Source organism: Corvus brachyrhynchos, unplaced genomic scaffold (genome assembly GCF_000691975.1).
Source record: "Corvus brachyrhynchos isolate BGI_N302 unplaced genomic scaffold, ASM69197v1 scaffold89, whole genome shotgun sequence".
Classification (NCBI taxonomy): Eukaryota; Metazoa; Chordata; class Aves; order Passeriformes; family Corvidae; genus Corvus; species Corvus brachyrhynchos.
Window position 1 is genome coordinate 1,871,815 of NW_008246063.1, and position 19,353 is coordinate 1,891,167.

General features: G+C 40.0%; 1 protein-coding gene across 4 annotated transcripts in view; it reads left to right on the forward strand.

Annotated features, from left to right (window-relative positions):
- TSNARE1 (t-SNARE domain containing 1) overlaps window positions 1–19,353 on the forward strand; it is a 447,763-nt gene that overhangs the window by 378,138 nt on the left and 50,272 nt on the right. For all 4 annotated transcript variants that reach the window (XM_017746684.1, XM_008643063.2, XM_017746682.1 and 1 more), the window contains one exon: window positions 8,751–8,866. In XM_017746684.1, coding sequence (XP_017602173.1) covers window positions 8,751–8,846 — 96 coding nt within the window. In that variant the 3' untranslated portion in view covers window positions 8,847–8,866. The remainder of the gene's footprint in view (window positions 1–8,750; window positions 8,867–19,353) is intronic.

Here is a 19,353-nt window from a genome sequence, read left to right on the forward strand (position 1 = left end):
AGGAAGGTTTTCTTTGAGCACTGCACAGCTTTAATGTGGTCAAATCATTCTCTCTCTGCTCTGCTCCCTTGCCGTGTTTCTCCCTTGCCAGGTTTGAATTGCTGGGGCAGTTCAGTTGTCTCTGAATCTGCTTGTGTGGGGCTTTTAAGCATCTCAAGGTGGTTTCTGCAAAAGTATAAGCGCTTGTTTTGCTACATTGGGTGAATTCTGATTTGGGAAATGCGGTCTCTGCTGTTTCAGGTGCACACACCAGTCATTACCTGCTTTAAATTGCTGGCTGGGTTTGCTGTGTAGAACTCAGACAGCTGCCAGAGGTAGGTGGCTTCATTCCAGAGCTGGTAAAAAGATAATCCTCTTTATAGTGAATTTGTAAATCACGTTGGAGGTTTGCTGCCTTGAAAGGCGTGCTGGAAATGTAAGCCATTATCATGTGTTATTACAAATGATGTCTCAGCCATTAGAAAAACAAGTGTATTAGGGGAATATTAAGATTGCTAATTCAAGCATTCAGAAGGTAGAAAATGCAGCAATTAAATCTGTGTGTACAGGCTCAACATCAGCCCCTGTCAGCTTTTAGGCAAGTCAACACAGAAAGCATTGTGCTGCCATCCTCATCCTGATCGATGTGGCAGATGGTGAAAATTATCTCAGATTTTAAACTAGTGAAGAGTGTACATGAATAAGGGTTTGAGAGAAGTCATATCTTTCCTAAACTGAGCCAAATTTCCCAGAAATACTAAAATGAGCACCCTCATCAAAGGGACAATCCCCTTTCTCCCCATTCCTTATTACAGAGGACAAGGGAAAATGGCTTCAAGTTGCACCAGGGGAGGTTCAGGTTGGACATTAGGGAAAATATATTCACTGAAAGAATGGTCAAGCTCTGGAACAGGCTGCTCAGGGATGGGGTGGAGTCACCATCCCTGTAAGTGTTCAAAAAACAAGTAGATGTGGCACTTCTCGATATGGTTTATTGGGCAAGGTGATGATCGGCCAAAGGTCAGACTTGATGGTCTTGGAGATCTTTTCCAACCTTAATGATTCTGTGATTTTTCCCCAAAGCAGGGAGGCACTAGAGAAAATGTGTCCATTTTCTTTTTCAGGGTGGGACACTTAGACATTTTTCAATAGTTTTCTTCTTTGATTTGGCTGGCATGTTTTAATTTAAAAGGAATAGTTTTTAATAGCTTAAAGGAAAAGCTTTTAATAGCTTTTAATTTTGAGGTAGATTCCAGGTGTGGAAATCCAGTCCTAGATGGTTATCCCTGGCTAAATAAGTGGCAGAAAATACAGTCTTGCTGTAGGATATGCTGAGGAATCAGATCTGTAGATGGCACTTGGCTTCACTTGGGATATCGCATAGAAACATGTGGAATCATGGAATAGTTTGGGTTGGAAAGGACCTTAGAGATCATCCAGTTCCATCCCTGCTGCCATAAGCAGGGACACTCCCCGTAGATCAGGTTACTGAGGGCCCCATCCAACCTGGCCTTGAACACTTCCAGAGAAATACGTGAAGAAATGTAATTAATAAGAAGGGAATAATGAAGAGACTTATGGGGAATGGGAATACTGCACAGAATGAGTGGAAAGCAGCAAATACACAGACACAGCTTCATAACGGAAAGTGTGGAATCAGTCCAAATGACGTGGAAGTGAAGGCCCAAACACAATATGTCAAAGCCAAGTGATCTATTTCCTTGCTGCTGTGGGCTGGCCTTTCCCTGTTGCTCTCATATCTTCTGGGTTTTATTAATATGTAACTTGTCTACTTTGTTCTCATTTAAAAACACTGTAAGTGCTTAATAATATTCCTGGCCTTTTCTAGCCTGCCTGCAGAAGCAGTGATATTTGATAGCAAATTCATTGTGGCTCTATAAGGAAGCTATACTATAAAGGTCACCAAATTTGGTCAGTGCGTTTTAATTTGTACGCACGTTAAAGGTCAGGTTCCTCCCTTCCACTGCAATAACACAGAGTGTTTACTCTCTTATCAGAGCTGATTGTGTATGGCTTAGCTAACGGATCTTATCAATGCTAATAATAATAATAACAATAATAAGAGTAATAATAATGAAAGTAATGTTGCAAGTGCAAGGGGACTTTTTCCCCTCTGTATATTTACATAATTCTTGGAGGTACACACATCTACAAAGTCTGATTTTCTGCTGTGTTTCTCCAATTTTTCCTTTTCCTCTCCCATGAGAACTCCCCAGCCTTCAGCAGAGCTTCTGCTATTGTCCATTGGAATGACAGTTTCAGATTCATAATATCATCTCTGTATAAACACGTCCAAATGTAATTAAGAACCTGGGCTCTCAATCCAGCAGACCTGAAATTAGCTTTCAAAATGCATATTAAGGGCATAGACAAATGCTTTCATGAAATTCCAAATGACCTCTGAGGTCAGGGTGAACAAAATTGTGTGAACCTCTTTAATGTCACAAAACTCTCTACAGAGATTTGCATATAAAATGAACCATTTTATGTCAAACAGATTTGTTAATCTTACAATAAAGGAAGCAGCACTTGAAAATTAATCAGGGTGGGTTTTCATTGCCCAACAGAGGCCCTTAAAAGGACCTGACCTGGTAACTGGAGGCTCTTATTGTGTGGTTGCTAAATTTAATAATTTTTGTTGTTATCTGCTGAATGGGTTTGCAGGAAATAAATTTCCAGAGCAGATTAGTCTGCAGTGGTTTCTTTGCTCGCGTAGTGGAATTGTACTTTCAGAAGTTCTTGCAGTCCTGGCTCATTTCGAAAATGCATCATGATTTGTTCATTATTTTAAAATTGCATTTAAAATATGGGTAAGCCTCTCTGAAAGTAAAATGGGTTGTCTTATCGGGACTTTTGGCATTGAGTACATGGCTAGATTTTTGCTTGCTCACCATAATAACCTAAGAAGTGATAATGAAGAAGTTGACTTTTTTCCTCTAAGACAGTCTTGCTCATAAAACCAAAGTCTGAAAAGCCCAGGGTATTTCCAGGCCTATTCCTAGGCCTCTCTCCTAAACTGGACAAAAGGAGTCTGAGGGAAGACCTTATTGCTTTCTAAAACTCCCTGCAATGAGATTGCAATGAGGTAGGGGTCAATCTCTTCTCCCAGGTAACAAGTGATGGGCCAAGAGGAAATAGTCTCAAATTGTAACAGTGGAAGTTTAGATTGGGTATTAGGAAGAAAATTCTTCACAGAAACTGTTGTCAAGCATTGGAAGAAGCTGCCCAGGGAAGTGGTGGAGTCATCTTCCTTGGAGTTGTTAAAAAGCCTGTGGATATTAAACTCGAGGACATGGTTTAATGGTGAACATGGTGGTGCTTGCTGGGTTGATGGTTGGACTTGGGGATTGTAAAGGTCTTTTCCAATCTTAACAATCCTATTTTTCTATGAATGTTTATATTATTTGACACTGCAGGAGGGAGGGACAGAGTCATGTGGTCTTGAGTTAACCCTCTTGGACAAAGCTCTTTGGTTACTGTCATCATCCTTATCCCAGTGCCAGGACTGAGACCTGGGAGAGGTGGAATAAAGGTGGGATACTCGAGAGATTAATTGAGCTAATAAAAGCAACCTGCCCGATTTTTTCCTGCAGAAGACCTAGAAAATGCCCCAGCCACGAAGTTGTAGGGTGTATCTTTGCTCTGAAGCGGTGTCACATGTTCTGATGTTCCCAGAATAGAGCAGTTGTTTTAGTACAAATCCCTGTCTGAACTAAAATTCCTGTTTCTAGGGATTTTCACCTCCTTTGTGGAGGCAGTTGAGAAATCTCAACCTCCCAGCCTTACAGTCCATAATGTAACAAATCCACAGAGGGTAGAGAAGCTCAATGCTGCTTTTTTTGTTTTGTTTTATTTTTTGGGTTTTTTTGTTTTTTTTCTATTCAATATAAATACTGGAAAAAGAGTTTCCTTTAGCCTCTTCTATTATTTATGCTTGCCCTCAGCTAGTTTTTGAATCCTTAGCAAGATAGCATTTTTTTTTCCTCCTTGTAAATGGTTTGCTTAGGAATTTCCAAGATGAAACTTGCTTTTCTGGGCCTGGGGCCGTAATGGGCTTTAATGGGTTTTAATTACTTAACTATCTGTTGTGACATAATTAAAATATCTTTAAACATTTCACCCCCAAGAAATAAATATCTTCTAGGCTATAAAATATGACTTGCAGCTTAATTTTTTGAAACAATGAGGGAAAGGTTTCTTCCAGGCTCAGTCACTTCCAGCTTGCCTGTCAATATAAAGTGCTTCTCAGCTGTGTCCCTAAATAGCCTTGCTCGTTTCTTCCCTGCTTTTCACTCCTATTTCACATGTGTGTTTAAAGAGCCTCTGTCAGGATTAAAATATATCTTTACTTATTTTACTAAAAAACCCTGAGAGCCCAGAAAAAAACAGCTGTAAAAAGCCATTACATCTTGCTACAGGATTCAAATTTTTTTTGTCCCATGTTGCATCCTTTTCATCTTGGGAGAATGTGTACAAAGAAAATCGATTAGCTCCAATTTAATCAACAAATTCTAGGTGTTACGGGAAATGGACTTACAACAGGTTGGGACAGAGCTATAAAACCAGAGCAGTGCTGCTGCATAGCACTCAAGGTTTAGAATAAGCTAAGATAATTAAAATGAAATCAGATAGTGGGCTTATAATTATTTCTCATACATTTTCCAACAGAAGCTAATCTTGTAGCTTTGAACTTTTCCCAAACTGAGCCTGAAGTTGTTTGTTGCATTGACTTCTCTATCTCTATTTAAACACTCATTTTAACAGATAGTTAAAGGGAGTTGGTGTTTTCCAAAGTGAGTTCCAAGATGCATGTTTCCCTGGGAGGAACATGTTTTTTGGGAGGTTTTGTTAAATTCCAGAAGCTCCTGTATGTGGACAGAGTTTTGCAATATAATAGGACAAACACTGGAGAAAGCAGCCATAGATTTTTGTGACCTCCAGAAGTGTTTGGCAAAAACTCCAGGTCTCTGGGAAAAACAAACAAACAAACAAACAAACAACAAAACAGTTATTCCCTCAGGTTTTCCGGATACTTTTTGAAGTGAAGAGCCTCCAAATTTTGTTTGTACCAAGAGTTCCCCTCAGCTGTTGATCCATCTGCTGTGCCAGTGGTCCTGGATATATCTTGTCTGGAAACATCTAAGAATGCTCCAAATCCAAGAAGAAGATTCTGGGCAAAATGGTCTTAAAATGCCCCTCTGAGGAACCATGGGTGTGGTTGCAGGAACTGAGAGGAGGTCACATTGCCTCAGAGCTTCCAGGAAAGTCAAGGAAGATAGGGAATAGGAATAATGCACAGTGTGAGAGAAGGATCCTCAGCAGCTGAGGGAAGAAAGAGCTGGGAGAAGATGAGTGGAATCAACTGCGTATTAGTCAGATGTGTGGGAAATGCTGTAAAAATGCAAAGCTCCCTGAAGAATTATGCTGTAATATAAATGATTCATTTTACAGGTGGTTTGGCTTTTTGTGGGTTGTTTTGGTTTTGTTTTTTTTTTTTTAATTTTGCCTCAGCTTTTCTGTGGCTGTGGTTCTGTTATTCTGAGACTACTAAAATTTTGGCAGAAACCTTGTAGTGTCTGTCTCGGGGCAGTGAGGAACTTGTCCTGGTGAGAAATCCTGTTACATGTTTGGAAACAGTTTTCCATTGCCATATAAGTGTAGATTAACTTTGATTCAAGGTGTGGTATCATAAATCACATTTGCTTTTTATTCTTTTATTCCTTTGGAAAACTGGAACTCTCTTGAGATCAGCTGTACTTTCACCCATGGAATGTGTCCCTTCTTCCTCCACTTCAAATAGATATAACCTAATCACTGCATTGATGTTTGGGATAAAAAGTATTAATTATAGGAATCTGCTGTCATGGAAACCCCATTAAAAAATTAGGATCTTTACATTAACTGAAAGCTTTGCATGGTCTCGTGTGAACATGACTTTAGATAGATGTCCTAAAAAAACTTGAGTAGATAAGTAACATTTCTAAACATGTGTGATGCACACAGCATAATAATTATAATAAGGCAGAAATCCTACTTTAGAGGGAGGGGAATAATTGCTCCCATATATGCATACATGGAAAACACAAACTCTGGAATGTCTCAGCTGCTCAGTGCTTACATTTCTGATGTTGCTGTGCTTCCAGTGTGTGATGGTTACTTCAGGGTTATTAAAAAAACTCTTTGAAAAACTCATTAAAAGGGATGTGTTTATTTTGTCTCTCAATTTCCCTCAAGAACGGCAGTGAGGCATTAAGGCATCATTTATAATCTCAGTTTGTCAATCAGATTCTGTTAACCTAAATTAGGGATAATAAGCAGAGTTAGATGTAATGTTATTATTTATGTTGCTTATTGGTGTATATTTATGTATTATTCAGGTGAGGGTGCCCATACCACAGCACTCAGATTCTGTCTGGGGAAGAGGATCTGTTCAACACCCTCTGTGCTTGTGTCTTTCTCCTCTGATAAAGGCAGGGAAAGGGTCCCAGGAGCTCACAGAAATTCAGGCTGGTCCTCTCCACAGGACAGGCTTGGTGAGCTCCACAGGCTATCATAAAATCATAGAGTATTAAGGCTGGAAAAGACCTCCAAGATCATCCAACCTTTGTGCCAAGTCTCATTGAAGGGATTCTTTCAAGGCCCTTCCTGAAGCAGGGTGTGCACTTGTGCAGTGAAGGGAGATGCTGCTTTTGCTCATCTATCAGTATTTTTCTAACCCAGTGACAAAAAGCTGGGGTGATGGTATCCTGCCACGCTTCCTCAGGATCTGTAGGAAAGGTGATGTGTTCAGGCAGGGATCAGAAGCTGCTTCTACTGCTCCACCAGCATGTACAGATTTATGGCTGGAGACTAAAGAAATTCAAAGAATTTAACATTTTCCTTATTGAAATATAAAATAAGGAAAAAAAACCAATGCAACAAAACTAGGAATAAACAGGAGAATCCTGCCACGGGATATACGGCTGTGAAGGACAGTTATACTAAATCTGCTAGGAGATATTTTAAAGAACAGGAATAATTATCCTGACTTTCCAGCCAGGACAAGCTCATAAAATATGAACCAGATCCCAGGATTCAGGCTGGGCTGCATCTCTCCCGCCCTCTGATCAGTCTCAGTCTGTTTATGGTTTAGTTGGTTAAAAGCAAGGAAAAAGGGAATGGAGAAGAGACTATGCAAATGCAAAATAAGAGTGACTAGGACTTTGTAGTGCTAGAAAGAGCAAAAGAAGGGAATCTCTCTGCCAAGGGAGTGATGGAAAAGCCATGTGAAGTGATAACTGTGCAGTCTTTGAAGCGCTTATTGGGACTATCTGAGAATGCTGCTTGAAGCTAAATGACCCATTAGCATCCTCTGCTGACCAAACACAGGCTCTGACATTTTAGAAGTGGGCAAGGACATCCAAGTGCCTTTGAAAGTCTGCAGTTTGAAGCAGAGGTTTCCTGGTTTGACTTGGAATTAATGAAGGTTAAAATTGTAGGGGAGGCAGTAGCAAGTCTGTTGTCTCATGGGCTGAGCTTTCAGGATGCCCTGCAATTACTCCTCAGGAAATTAAAGCGTCAGGTGAGGATCCACTATGAAGAAACATCCATTTGTGTGTGTAAAAAATAAAAAAGAGAATCAGAGAATCAGAGAATGCTTTAGGTTGGAAGGGACCTTAAAGACCATCCAGTTCCAACCCCTGCCATGGGGCAGGGACATCTTCCACTAGACCAGGTTGCTCCATCCAACCTGACCTTGGACACTTCCAGGGATGGGGCAGCTACAGCTTCTCTGGGAAACCTGTGCCAGGCCCTCACCAGCCCCACAGTAATTTCTGTGAGCCTTTGTCCACCCATATTCTCCCCCAAGAGTCACAGTATACTGATGGAAAAGTGTGAATAAATCTGTGCCCCAAAGTAGGGGTTTGGGAAGGGGAATAGTGTCCCTTCACACACTCCCTCTGAGCACACCTGACAAGAAGCTCTTTCTTCACATGTGCACGTGGAATGATATATTTAAAACACCTTTTTTTCTCTTCCAAACCAAAGAAAACGTATCTATTTGAATGATTGAAAAACTGATGGAGAGCCACGATGATTCCCTGATTATCTGCTAGGGAGGCAGGACAGTACAGCATTTTAATGTGAAAAAAAATAATATCTGGAAATCCACAATTTGATGAAAGCACCAGTTTGGTTGGTGGTTGATTCTGGAAGACAGGTCATGAATCACAGTTCCCTGCTGGAAGTGCTTCTCCAGCTTGTTTGGGCACTGAGAGGGAATGGAACACTGGGTTTGGAGCACCAATGGAAGAGATGAATCGCCTGTCTTTTGCAGTGCAAGAGACCAAAACATCCATAGAACAGAAGAGCTGGGAAACAATGGCTCTGTGGGAAATGCAGTGCAGTGCAGAGTGGTGTAACGCAGTTAGAGAAGGATCCAAGGCAGACTGGGAGACCTGATTGCAGCAGTTAGGGGAAGGAAAGGAAGGGAAAGTGGGTAGCAGCAGTAATATTAAGATAATCTGATCCTGAAAAGCCTGAAAATTTAGAGTGACATAGTGATTTAAGCAGCAAGAAAGTAGTGGAGAAAAGTGGATTGTATGGACGAGGAAGAATCTGGATTATCTGGAAGGATAAGTCAGTCCAAAAAAGTAGACAACTTCTCTATGTTGTTTCTTGTTCCAAACCATTCTTCCAATGGAAAAATAACAACATTTCTCTGTGGATTTAATCTCCATGAATTCATTTCTTTGTCTTTCTCCTCTCAGCTACGAGCCAGGAAGATGAAGTGCTGCCTTCTCTCCATCGCTTTGGCCGTTCTGCTGCTCATTGTCATAATCATTGCAGTCTCCGTCAAGCGCTGACCTGGCTGAGGTTTGCACAGGTAAAACCCTTTAACCAAATCTTTTATCAAACTCTAAGGTGGCTGAGAGACAGTTTAAAAAGCTAATCATGGTAAGAAAAAAATATCTTCAACTGCAGAGTCAGGTCTGGCCTTCTAAAATATTTTCTTTTAAAGGGTATTAGAAATATTCTTAATGGATCCTTAAAATTAAGCCAAGGTGATATTCCAACAAAACATCATATGACTCTTTCCTCTACTGTTTGTGTCATGTTTGATTTTACATGAATCTTGTAGCACTGCTAACTAATGGATACTAATTTTTAGGATTAAGAGTTAGAAATGCAGAAGGAGTGTTAAAGACTCCTGGCTGGAGCAGGGTGAGGGGCAATCCAACAGCCCAGAGGTGTTTCCAAGAGCTTTGTCTTCTGAGATGTTCCAGAGACCCTCCTGAGGAGCAGGAGGACAAACAACTGGAGATTTTAGTAGGGATGAAAAATAAAAATGGAATTTTGGTGAACTTTGCTCTGGACCTACCCCTAAAAGGAATATTGGTCTCTAGTAAGAGGATTGGACTGTAATATATGAATACAGGTGAGATATCAAAGCAACTTCATCCTATTAGTGAAGTTTCACCTATAGTATGTTTACTTTGTAAAACAAAATCTGCTTTAAGTGTCAAGTATAAGACCCAAAACCCTTTTTATTTTCCTTTCTTTTCCCTCATTGCCCTGGGAGAATGACTCATCAATTATTTCTGATATTCTCCTTCTGATGCAAAGCATGTCTGGGTCTCTCTTCTTTAGAAAGCTACCAGGCCATTATTCAAGGAGAGCATATCAGATTTACAGATTTTCTATTCCCAAAGGGGAGCTGTGTGCCTGCTGCCAGGGCAGGGGTTCCACCTGGTAAAGCCAGAGCCCAAAAGCACCAATGGGACTTTTCCTGCAGGCAGCAGCTTTCCTGTGAAACTCTCCTAGGGAAAGCGCATGGGATAGAGAGATTTTGTTAATTCTTTTGTTTAACAAGGGTTCAGTGCTACTTGAGAATGCTCTCCTTCCACCTGAGGATAAGGCTTCTAATGTGCCTTCTTTCCACTGGAAAATAAAAAGGGTTTGTTCAAAACCATCACAGAAAGATGATTCTTCACACTTCTAAAGCTCTGGAACTTCTTCTGCCATGACATTGTGGACGTCAAAATTTGGGTATAAGAAGGAATTGTACAAACCAAAGAAAGAAAAACAAAGTTGTTGAAGGATGTCAAGAACCATCTCCCTGGTTTGGATGAGGATGATCACAAGCCCTACATCATTGCTAGGAGAACCAGACAGAAATATTTTGCTACCCTTGAATGTTCACTTAGTTTGGCCAGCCCTGATATGCTGATATGAGGATGATATCAGTGAAATGGTCCTTTAATTGATTGAATATTGATGCTAAAGCACTTCTTTCTTTCTTTCTTTCTTTCTTTCTTTCTTTCTTTCTTTCTTTCTTTCTTTCTTTCTTTCTTTCTTTCTTTCTTTCTTTTATCATTTCTATATATTTTTTTATCCCATTTTTATAGAATAGACACTGTTATGGGTGCAAACAGTGATCTGTCCTGATAATTTAAATCTAGAGCAACTACAATAATTTTAATTGCATAACTCTGGTTTTACTCTGCATTAGTTTGGAAATGTGTTCCATCACAGTAATCTGCAATAGAATACAATTTCTTTTAGTGTAGTTAAATATTCCTATCTACTGGAAATTACAAATCTTATCAACAGTTGACTACATCTAGACATATTTTAATCTAAACCCCTTTAGTGGAGAAAGTCAGAGAACAAAATATTCTTACACTAAAACTCCATTGGAAAAGTAAAATTAATCTCCTGTTAAGAGATCCATGTCTTGAGGGAAGTGAACTTAGAGATACTAATGAAAGCCCCAGGAAAAATATAATGCTCTACTTTTCATCATTAGTTGTGAAACTAATTATTGAGCTTCTAAAACAAGAGTTGCTCTGCAGCAGTAGAACTGGAGGAAGGACCAGAATTGAGTTCTACTGGAACAAGGATGATTTCTGATCTTTATAAGTGGTTCTTCATCTGGGTTAGCCCAAGTGGTGTGCAGCAGATTTCCTATTTATGCTTTGAAGATTTCTAAACCAGGATGTTTTCAGGGTTTCCATGTCCATAGAGATAGATACAATTCTATTTTGAATTTTAATCCAAATGGATTTTTAAAAAGTCTGTGGATATTAAAATATCAGTGGATTTAAAGACTACCTCAAGAAACAGGTTCATATAAAGCTCTCTTACACACTTTAGGGTGATTGGGAACAGCTGGAGTTTATTGTGTAACAGCTCTGCATGACTTCAGAGAAAGTAAAGGGAGGAAAGCAAGTGAGGGAACTAATTACTAAATACTCTGGTTGGCACAGGACATATCACTGAATAAAATCCCAAATTTGGTAATGACTGGAAAGAACTTCCATTTAACATCTCTTCAAAGTGTTGGCTCCATGCTGGATTAGTAAGGAGCCAAAAGAAAAAGCACCAGTCACTCCATTCCAGTGTTTTAAATCCCACTTGCAGGATATTAAAGTTAGGCTTCTTTAGCTTCCATGACAGATGATAAAAAATGTGAAGGTCACTATTCAGGAAATTAAAGAAATGATGCCATTAATATCTATTATCACTATTTATTGTTTTGATCATTAGCATAAAAAGTATTTTTACTTTTTTTTTTTTTTAATTGGTTGGTGTTTCTGCTTTTGCAATAATGATACTGAATTAACAGTTCTTCTCAAAAGAAGAATTTTTTCCTAACACCACAAATCAGACACGGTTTGGACAGACAAGCCCATTCCTTCTATAGGGGAGATCACTTGATGAATCTTGCAAAGTCAAAAGCAGTTTTCCCTGTGAGTTTCCCAAGCAGTTGTGCCATCATTAGCTGCTGGCTCAGTGCGTGCAGAGAGAGCAGCTGTTCAGGAGAGCTCCCAGCCCTGACTTTTGCCTGTCGAGGGCCCTGCCATAAGCGTGTCACTGCTCCCTTGGGGCAGTTTTGTCTGGCAGAGAGAGAGAAAAGTGTCTACAGCGAATGCAGAGAAACTCCTGAGGACTTATGTCTGAACATTTGTTTGCTGACACCTTAGGAAAATAGCCCAGGAACTTTTGGGTCACATTGTGCACATATTGGAGCAACACTGCAGCTGCTCTTTTTGCTGTTCCATCAACATTAGTGACCATTTAAAAGGAAAGTATTGCAGGAGCAGTCTGAGAGAAGCCTTTTTGTTAACAGCAGCTTTGTATAATGTCAATATTTCACCCTAGACAGACCTTCTGTGCCCTTCTTTTGACTCATTTGCATGAGTGCACACTTACCCGAAGTGACAATCAAGACTGTTAGAATCCTAAGTTTTAAGTTTTTTTATAGGAAAATAGAGGTGACAAACTTTGAGAAAGATGCTGCATGTATGTGACAGCTGGAAAATATGGTTTCCAATAACAACTTCCTCATCTCAATCCCATTAGCCAAACAAAGAGAGAATGAATGATGACTTGACTGAGCCCTTTCCTTGGAAGAAGTCATTGCAGCAGAGGGTGCCTACCCCATTACCAAGACACATTTCTGTCAGACAAAGGTACAGGACTGAGCACACAGACTTGGCTGTGTAGATTCCTTAAATCCTGTGGACTGTGATTCATTAGATTCTCCCAGCCTTCAGCAACTTGAAACTCAAAGCCTTACTGATACAGGAGAAGAGTTATTTAATCTTTAATAGACATTGATTCGTTCCTTTTTTGATAATTTGACCACTTGGATTTTGAACCATCGTAAGCTTCTAAAATATTAAATATCGTGAGCAAGGAGTTGCACTCTAGTTACAGTCTCCATGTAATCTTGAATGTACAGACAGAAAATCCATAGAATCGTAGAATGGTCTGTGTTTAGATGGGACCTTGAAGATCATCTTGTTCCAAACCCCCTGTCATGGGCAGAGACACCTTCCACTGGACCAGGTTGCTCCAAGCCCCATCCAAACTGGCTTTGGACTCTTCCAGGGATGGGACAGCCACAGCTTCTCTGGGCACCCTGTGCCAGAGCCTCACCACCCTCACTATAAAGATTTTCTTTCTAATATCTCACGTAACATCTTGGGCAGTGTCTCCTTAATGGGGCTCTAGTCCATGTAAAAAAGTAATAATCAGGCTCCACGTATGTGTTTCCTGAATATGCAACTGTCTTGTTTTGAATTTAAATTGAATTAGTTATCATAGAAAAACAGAAAATATTGGTTTAGTTTGGATTATTTTTCCCTTCCCTCACAGTTACAGCTTTCCTTGTGTAATTCATTTATGGGTTTCTTATGTGATTAAGTGTTTTATGTAACCTGATCAATGAAGATGAGGTTCAGACAGCTGATTTTACACAGCTCATCCTTGGTGTTTGTTTTCCTTTCAGACCTTATGTTTTTTGAATTGGCTGGATTTTTTTAGTCCCTCGTGCACTACACTGTCCCTGTGTGCTGTTCCTGTTGCCACCAACAAATGCAATCACAGCCTCTGTGTGTCAGGCTTGTGAGGGCCGAGGTGGCAGAGAGGGAAAGACTGACAAGTGGCTTTGTGGCACTTGGCATTTGCAGGTCTGTTGTTCCTTCCAAGCAGGAGACAAGTCTGGGCACCCTCTTCTGACACACACAACAGAAATTCGGATATTTGTCTGGTGCATCTCTCCCTGGCAATGTCAGGTTGCTAAAGCACAGCAGCTCCTACTCAGTGTTGAACAGAGAAATAATTTAACCTAAGGAACACTGTAAATAAGGACAAAGCACAGACAGTTCTCTTTCGTGGCATTCCTTTTGCTTTTTAAATTGTTATCACAGGGCTTTACTTGGTGTCTCTGTTTTCACCACACATCTCTATATGTGGCTTAATATGTGAGTGGCTGAGTTTTCAAGCTTGTTTGGCCCTTTCAAGCTCTGTAAGGGTCATAATATTTTTGGCAGCTGTCATTGAAATCCTAAAATAATTCACCCCTCTGCCCTGGCTGTGGCACTGCTGCCACGTTTGCTCTGCAGTACAATCTGGAATCAATAGCTCTGCAATATTTTTTTTTTCCCCTGTATCCTATTAATTTGAAAAAGTTCCTACATTTAGAGTCAGGTGTCAATTCTTGTCATTTCACTTCTGGTCTTTTAGTCTATAATTAATTGCTCCTATCCTGGCATCCCTGCTCAATTGTTGCTCTGGCAAGAAGACTGAGGTACATCCTGATTCTGCAGTAAATTTTTGCTTCAAATTTAAGTTAGTCAAAAATGAGATCTGAATTTTCACTGAATAATATATAATGGGCCTAGGTTTATGATCTGCCCAATTTCTTAAATTAGGCTAACATTTGTATTCTTCAAGACCTTCTTGATTCCAATGGCCAAGTCTCCACTTCTCTCTGCTAAATTATTTCCCTGACAGCACAATATAATCTCTGCCATGAATGCGCAGAAGAGAGAAATGATTACTAAAAGAAAAAGAAATTGTAAGAGACAAGAGTCTGCTTTATGCAAAAAAATCCTTCAAAATAACAGGGCAAGAAAGGCAGAAGTGCCAGGAGATAGGCAGATTCATTTCAGAGTTTTTACCATTGAGACAAACCTCCAAACAGATTAATGTTTGGATGGGACATCACACCATCAGGTTACTGTGTTTTAATGTGCTTCAGATTATGATTGTTGCCCATCTTCACGGTCTTTGACCTTTACAAGCATCACATAACGCCAGGTCATTAACTCTGTGAGAGAGTGAAGGGAGGATGTATCACATTACCTTTGCTTAAGAGTCAATGTGCAGGCAGTTCCTGCAGCTCAATTAACTTGAATTCATTGATTTGATTCCAAAGTCAGTAGGACTCTGGAACTGCCAGCAGCTTTCTTCGTCCCATCTCAGGTTTCTTTGCCATCAGTAGGAAAATGGGATACTCCCGCTGAATGTCTGTGCACGATGCTGACCCTTCCGATGGATGCCAAGTCTCTGATCTGAACTTCCCAAAGCACTCTGAAGACAGTAATTATTTATGCTTTGTAACTCCTTTACACTTAAACCATCCTGACACACCTCTAAGGACCTGGCAGAAGAGGGAGATTTTCAGCACTCACAGTTTGAACTGTGAAACAGCACAAAAATGGATGCACTGATTCAGACCAGTGGTTTGTCTCTCACTTATTGTCCCATTCACAGATGTTTAAGGAAATAACATGTGAAAAGCTGATATTTCCGCTAGAATTGTGGGCAACACCAGCCCAAGTGTGGCTTTAGGTGGCTAAAATTTCAGTTTCAACTTGGAGAAGAAAACCTGTTATAAATGTATGTCTAAAATATTTGAATGAGTCAGTGCCAAGTATCCTCTTCCCTATGGATAGTCTCAGTTCCTCAGGAGCAGCGATGTCTGAGGGAGGGAGCAGTTGGTGCTCGGCTCAGGGAGCAGTTGCAGTGATTAATGGCTCAGGAGGGTTCTCTGAGGCATAAATCAGTAGCCCCAGGAGAAGGGAGGATTAAACTTTTTAGAAGAGCAACACAGAGTCAGAAACTGCTCTCACGTCACTGCACCACTATCAGCTGATATTTTCAGCTGGAAATTCTGGAATTATCTCTCTCATTGAGCCCCAAAAATACACTGAGCTTTTGTTGTTGTGAGGGACAAGAGCAAAGATCAGCACAAGAGAGTCCATCATTCATCCTGGTGCCCATGGACTTGCAGTGACGTCAGTTTGGAAATGTGTGTGGTTCTTTTTGGTAAAGCTAAAGGAGTGAATTCCTCTGTGGAGAGCAGTTCTTCTTGGCCTGGGAATGATGGGAACATGGATGAGGTTGCTGCCACTGGGTGCAGAGCTTGGTGATTGGGGGATCAGGGGTGGCCAGTTCTGTTCTAGCCTGTATTGATCCAACAAACCCCACAAATTCTCTATGTTTCATCATCATTCCAGTCATCTCAACTGGCTGGACATTGCCTGTCGATGGGAAGTAGAGAATAAATCTTGTTTTCCTTTGCTTCCATGTGAAGCCTTCACTTTTGTCTTATTAAACTGCCTTTACCTTGTCCAAATGTTTTTTGTTCCATTTTATTTTCTCCACCCCCACCCCTGCTGCAATCCTGCTGAGGAGGGGAGTGATAGAGCAGCTTGGTGATCACCTGGTGTCCAGTCAAAGTCAACCCACCACAGATTCTCAGAGGTTTCCTTGGGAATAGGGCAGCACAAAGTTCATCAGAGCCATTCTCTACATGACAGTGTCCAAGCTGCTTGAAAGTGTTACTTGACTATTATCCTTGGTGGTGGTGTCAAAACAAAGTAATTTTGGATCAGTGCTCTGTGGAAGAAAACCTGAAAATCAGCACAGGAGGTTTTCTTTGGCAAAAGTGTGTTAAAGAATAAATATTTTGTCAGTTTAGCTGGAAAATCTCATGTCCCAGCAGGGCACACTCTTAGAAAGGCAATACATCTGTGATTATTTCTTAAAGAAGAAAGATGTTCAAGGGGACAGTGTGTTTGGTGTTGTGCCTCTCAGAGTGAGGTAGATGGGAAGATTGTTCTGTTTCTTTAGTGCCAAAATTCAAATGCTGTCTTGGGATGTTCCCCAGGTTGTAAAGAGTTTCAGTGTCAGAGGAAAATCATTGCAAGTGATTAAATGTACTCTTTGAATTGCTGTGCTTTGTCCCAGCCATTTCCTCTGAAGCCCTGGTGGTGATCCCAACCTTTTTTTGGGACATGGCCTCATCCCACGATGTGCTGCAGGTTGTTAAATTCTCCTTTGCAGCCATGTGACTTTTTCCAAGCAGCCGCAATGATCTGGGAGTTATTCTTTAAAACTGAGAGTGACGTCAGGCAAAGGGTAGAGGGCTTCTTCAAGGGTGTTTCTGTGGCCTCCTTTTCTTCTTAGGAAATAAAAATATAAAAATATAAAAATTCTAAAATCATAAAAATAATACAGAAATTCTAAAAATCCCACTTCTCTGCATCCTTTCTGATGTAGTGGTAACCATGTCTTTGTTAGCTCTCCACCTGCTCAAGATGAACTAGAAATGTCCACATTTTGGTAAAATATCTTTGACAATATATAGTCTGTTCAATATGTAGATACTAATCTCCTAATTGCAATCATCTCTCTGATGTGAGATTCTCAAACCAGCTTTAAAAAGAGAATTATAATTCCATCCCACTCAGTAAATTTTCTGAAATATTCCTTGCAGTTTCATTAAGGTTTAAAAGGAGTTGGAATCTGCTTCACAACAATCACTCGTTTACAGAATATGCTTCAGCTCTCAAAATAGGCTCTTTAGATGTATCTGGAAAAGGAGACTTTTGACTTTAGTAGTCAGCAATCTTTATTTCCTGAGTAACTGCTGGAGAAATAGTGTTTTTACTTTTGAGTTTGGTATGGAAGGTGCTTGAGATTTGACAGATCATGAATTCCCCAATTAACAGCCATATTTTGACACTGAAATGGGAATTTTACATTTCGGTGTTGCTATAAATAAACCATTTAATTCCTCTCACAAGTAGGTCACCAGAAATTACTGCATTTGTGGGGCTTGTACACGGAGGCACCATATTTACAACTGTGCGCCTCAAATGGATCTCATCATCCCAGCCCAGAAGGTGGGCAAAGCTTCTTGTCACTGAAACAATGAGCAAGGTGGCGTGGAGGAAGATCACCTCAATTTGCTCGTTAGCGAGGTTGATTGAATTACCTCTCATTAGCTGAACTGCTGTGGCTGTCCATGCCCAGCCTGCTGAGAGTGCAGAGCAGAACGCATTAGTCTCGATGTCATGTCATCAAAACTTGCTAAGAATAATGTCCCAGCCATTGCTGCCTCTCAGCTGACAAGCAGTAACTCATTAAACAGCAATCATTTGATCCCTTTTCATTGTGTGCCTGCTCTTCAGATATTAAAAAAAAAAAAAAAGCTGTATAATCTGTGGAATATTTTCAAGGCATCTGCTTTCTCACAGAATCCTATCCAATGAAACAAGAGTTTCTTTCTTAACCCAAAAATGGAATTTCCTCTATTTCAATTCCTGCAAGGATTGGGTTGGTGGATTTTTTGGGGTTTTTTTTGGTATAGTTCTGTGTCTTCTAAGAGTTTCCTCTATGAAGAGGCATTCTTGTTGATTATTTGGAACAAAATTGTTCTCAGTTTTACAACTGCCATTTGTATTATGTTTACAACAGGAAATTAAGGACTCCAATTAAGTGTTCTTACAAGGCAGATCCCAATGACCAATATTTATTTACATTTTTTCCAGAGCACAGTATCAAAGAAACAATAGAGAAGAAATGTAATGCAAGAGAGGAGCTATAAAAACTCCATTTCAACTTGTATGAACAAATTTGGGTATTCACTGGCCTAGGAAATCTTCTCTTCTGACACTCAAATATTTCTGTGGGGTGATAGGCACAAAAATTCCCTGGAATCTCTTTAATTTGTAGCAACTTCTCCTTTAGTGAATTACATATTTCAAAGTATATCTTGTTAATGACCAGTATATGGCAAATATATTCTCCAAGCTTATTAGTACAGAAATAACTGCAAGTGGCTGCTATAGTTCATTAAGGCTTATTTATTTTATAGTTCATTAAGGCTAATTTTATCAGTACAAAATATATTTTAATAGCCAGTTGTACTTCTTTTTTTTTTTTTTAATGTTTCTCTGCTATCTACTACTAGCAATCATTTCTGATTTTCTTCTTTGGTCCTGGATAATTTTCCACTGTATTTACTGTGAGCTACATAGTGGTGGCTTTTAATCAACAGGTTTTCTGGGCAGTAGCAGATGCTAATCTTGAGTCAGGTATATATTAATTTACATCTGCTTCTCCTGGGTCAAAAAGGGCTGGTATAGTTTATTGTTTGATATAAACAAAGCATATCACAGTAGCTTGACATACAGTTAAACTCACCAATTTTCCAGAGATAATTGGAGAGCCAATTTTCCAAGCTGGATTTGAGTTAAATATTTATTATTTTTTTGTTTGTAACGAGCTGTTTTATGGGAAAGTGAGTTTCCTCCTGCCCTCTGCTCAGTGTCTGGCTCAGCCAGAGGGTACCTCATCCATGGCACACCTGGATTCAATATCTGCCAGAGAGAAGCAGATTTTTCATGGCTCAGGTTCTCCAACAGATCACCAGGGAACATTCTCCATCTCTAATACATTCTTGATTTTGATCTGAAGTGAAACTAAAGAGCAACTTTACCTTAAATCTAATCGAATTATCTCAGAGACAGAACGATGCTCAGTTTGGTAAAGGGAACTCACATCAGCTCAGATATGGGAGAGACAGGGAGGAATCGATTTCTTTTCCTTACATCTTTTCCACTTTCAATGAATACTTAAATATTTATTGATGAAAAGACCAGAATTGGAGTGCACTGCCTCTGATTCCTGTCTTTGCTATCAAGCAATGGCACTGTGCCTGTTTAATGTCTGTCTTAGCAGTCATTTACACCTTTGGAACAGTGAAGCAACTTCAAAACAGATTAAATGATG